Source organism: Coturnix japonica, chromosome 25 (assembly GCF_001577835.2).
Source record: "Coturnix japonica isolate 7356 chromosome 25, Coturnix japonica 2.1, whole genome shotgun sequence".
NCBI lineage: Eukaryota > Metazoa > Chordata > Aves > Galliformes > Phasianidae > Coturnix > Coturnix japonica.
Window position 1 is genome coordinate 2,108,102 of NC_029540.1, and position 2,129 is coordinate 2,110,230.

The following is a 2,129-nucleotide window of genomic DNA, read 5'->3' on the forward strand; positions in this document are numbered from 1 at the left end:
CCCAGGTCCCTGGGGGTCAGGTTATAACCTTGCAGACCTGCTCCTTCCTATCCAGCATTGCCACCAAGTGGGTTTTCCCCTTAAACAGAACCTCCAAGCCAGGTTTCCTATCCAAAAGGATGGATGGGATTGAAGGAAGCAGCGATGGGAACATGGAATGAGATGAGTGTGGGAGGAACACGGACAGGCAAGTGAGTTAAAGACAAAACACAAGAAGGGAGCTCTGAGCATCAGTGTGTGCAGCCATTGGGTGACTGTGCTCCTCACTGCAAGGGCAGAAGGAAGAGCTTCATTATCACACTCACCTTCAATTCAGCTCCTCCAAAGCTGAGTGCTGGGGTGAAAACAAAGCTACCTCCACTAAAAGGCCATTGGGAAACCAGCAGACCTTACAGCGCCTTACTGTGCTGTGTGTGACAGCAGGAGCTCACTACCAGGGACAGAGGAAGGGGTGACTGGGAAGGTAAACCCACAGAACACAGCGCTGTGCTGCACTCACAGCCCCAGCTCTCAGCCTGCCTTATCTCAGCTATTTCAGCTCTGCACCATCACAGGGAGGGCTGTGCTGGGGGGGTCTGTATTTCAAATGGGATCAGCTGAGCACAACTGAAGCCTTCTCAGCTCTACACACTAAAAATGAATCCAGGGTGGGACAGCCCAGGGAAGTGACAGGGGATGGCAAAGCACAAAGCGAGCCATTCCCTGCTAATTATCACCATAAATTAGCAACAAAAAGCTGTGGGTGGCGAGAAGTCAAAACCCTGATGGGTTTTGGTTTTTGTTCAGCTGGTTTGTGTTACCCTGCAGTTTGGATTGGGGAGGGGTATGATATGGGGCAATGCTTTAACAACACCCCCCCAGATGTGCAGGGTGTGAGTCTGAGTGAAGGTCTAACAGTGCATTGGAGATGCACTAACAGGTCCAACAGTGCATTGGAGATGCACTAACAGGTCTAACAGTGTCTAACAGTGCATTGGAGATGCACTAACAGGTCTAACAGTGCATTGGAGATGCACTAACAGGTCTAACAGTGCAGCATTGGAGATGAACCCCTCAGTGAGGGCCACGATCCCTGCAGAACCACAGCCAAGAACCCAGGGAACAACCAGAGCCCTGTGTGCAATAAACCTGAGTTGTTCTCATGGGGAAGGGCTTTATTTTCCCTTCACATTTGGTTTTTGTTTAACAGGGCCATGAAAGGAAGAGGTAGGAAGCAACAACCAACCTGCACCAGTGCAGCTCTCAGTGTCTGCTCTGACATGAGCTCAGCAATCCCTTGGTGCACCCTGTGGCACCTGAGCCAGCACATGTTAGCAAAGCTGCAGAGCTGAGTGAAGCAGCAGCACAAACACACTGTGCACAGGGAGCAAATCCTGTGTGCTCCCCATGGCCATTCCTGCAGCAGGACTGGATGCCTTTCCCTCCTATTGCCCATTACACAGCAATGCCCAGCACTCTGCTCATTTCCAATCCTCTACTGCAGCAGTTGGGGGGAAGGAAGGGAGACAGAAAGGAGGAGGGACACCTAGAGACACAAAGGGAAGGGATACTCTGCTGGTCCATGCTCGCAATCTCCATTCTCCTACCTGGCAAGTCTCTCCTTATCCGCTGAACTCTGCTCATCATCAGACCTAAAAATAAAATCAGTGAGCTAAGCTCAAATGGGGGAAAATAAAAGAGTTGAATGGAATGAAGAAATGGGAGGATGCAGGAGGAAAGCCGGCCTGCAGGCACAGCTGGGCTGCACAGGGGTGCTTCAATGAAACCAAATGGGTTTCTGCACCCTCACACAGCAGAGCAGTGCCAGCCAGCCGCGTTGTTTGAAGGCTTTAAGATGTTTATCAGATGGTGAAACGGGTTGGGGGGTGTGACTGAGCACAGTTTGCTCTGTGCAGGATTAAGAGGTTAATGGCACAGCTACCAATGGGGCCCCCAGCACATTCAACTGACCTTTGCTTAGGAAGGAAAAGGAAATAAATCAAGGAAGAGCCTCTTTGGTGTTATGGACAAACCAGGAAAGCAGATTCAAGGAAAAAACAACGTAATGTGAGGACAGCTGGGCTCACAGACAGCACCAATCACAGCAATGCAACGCTGCTACAGACAACACGGCTGCAGGACACGTGGAT

General features: G+C 50.8%; 1 protein-coding gene across 1 annotated transcript in view; it reads right to left on the bottom strand.

The window, feature by feature from the left end:
* The window catches only part of ARNT (aryl hydrocarbon receptor nuclear translocator), a 29,254-nt gene that overhangs the window by 14,334 nt on the left and 12,791 nt on the right, over positions 1–2,129 (bottom strand). The window contains exon 4 of the mRNA XM_015884647.2: positions 1,587–1,631. Within this exon, the coding sequence (XP_015740133.2) occupies positions 1,587–1,631 (45 nt within the window). The remainder of the gene's footprint in view (positions 1–1,586; positions 1,632–2,129) is intronic.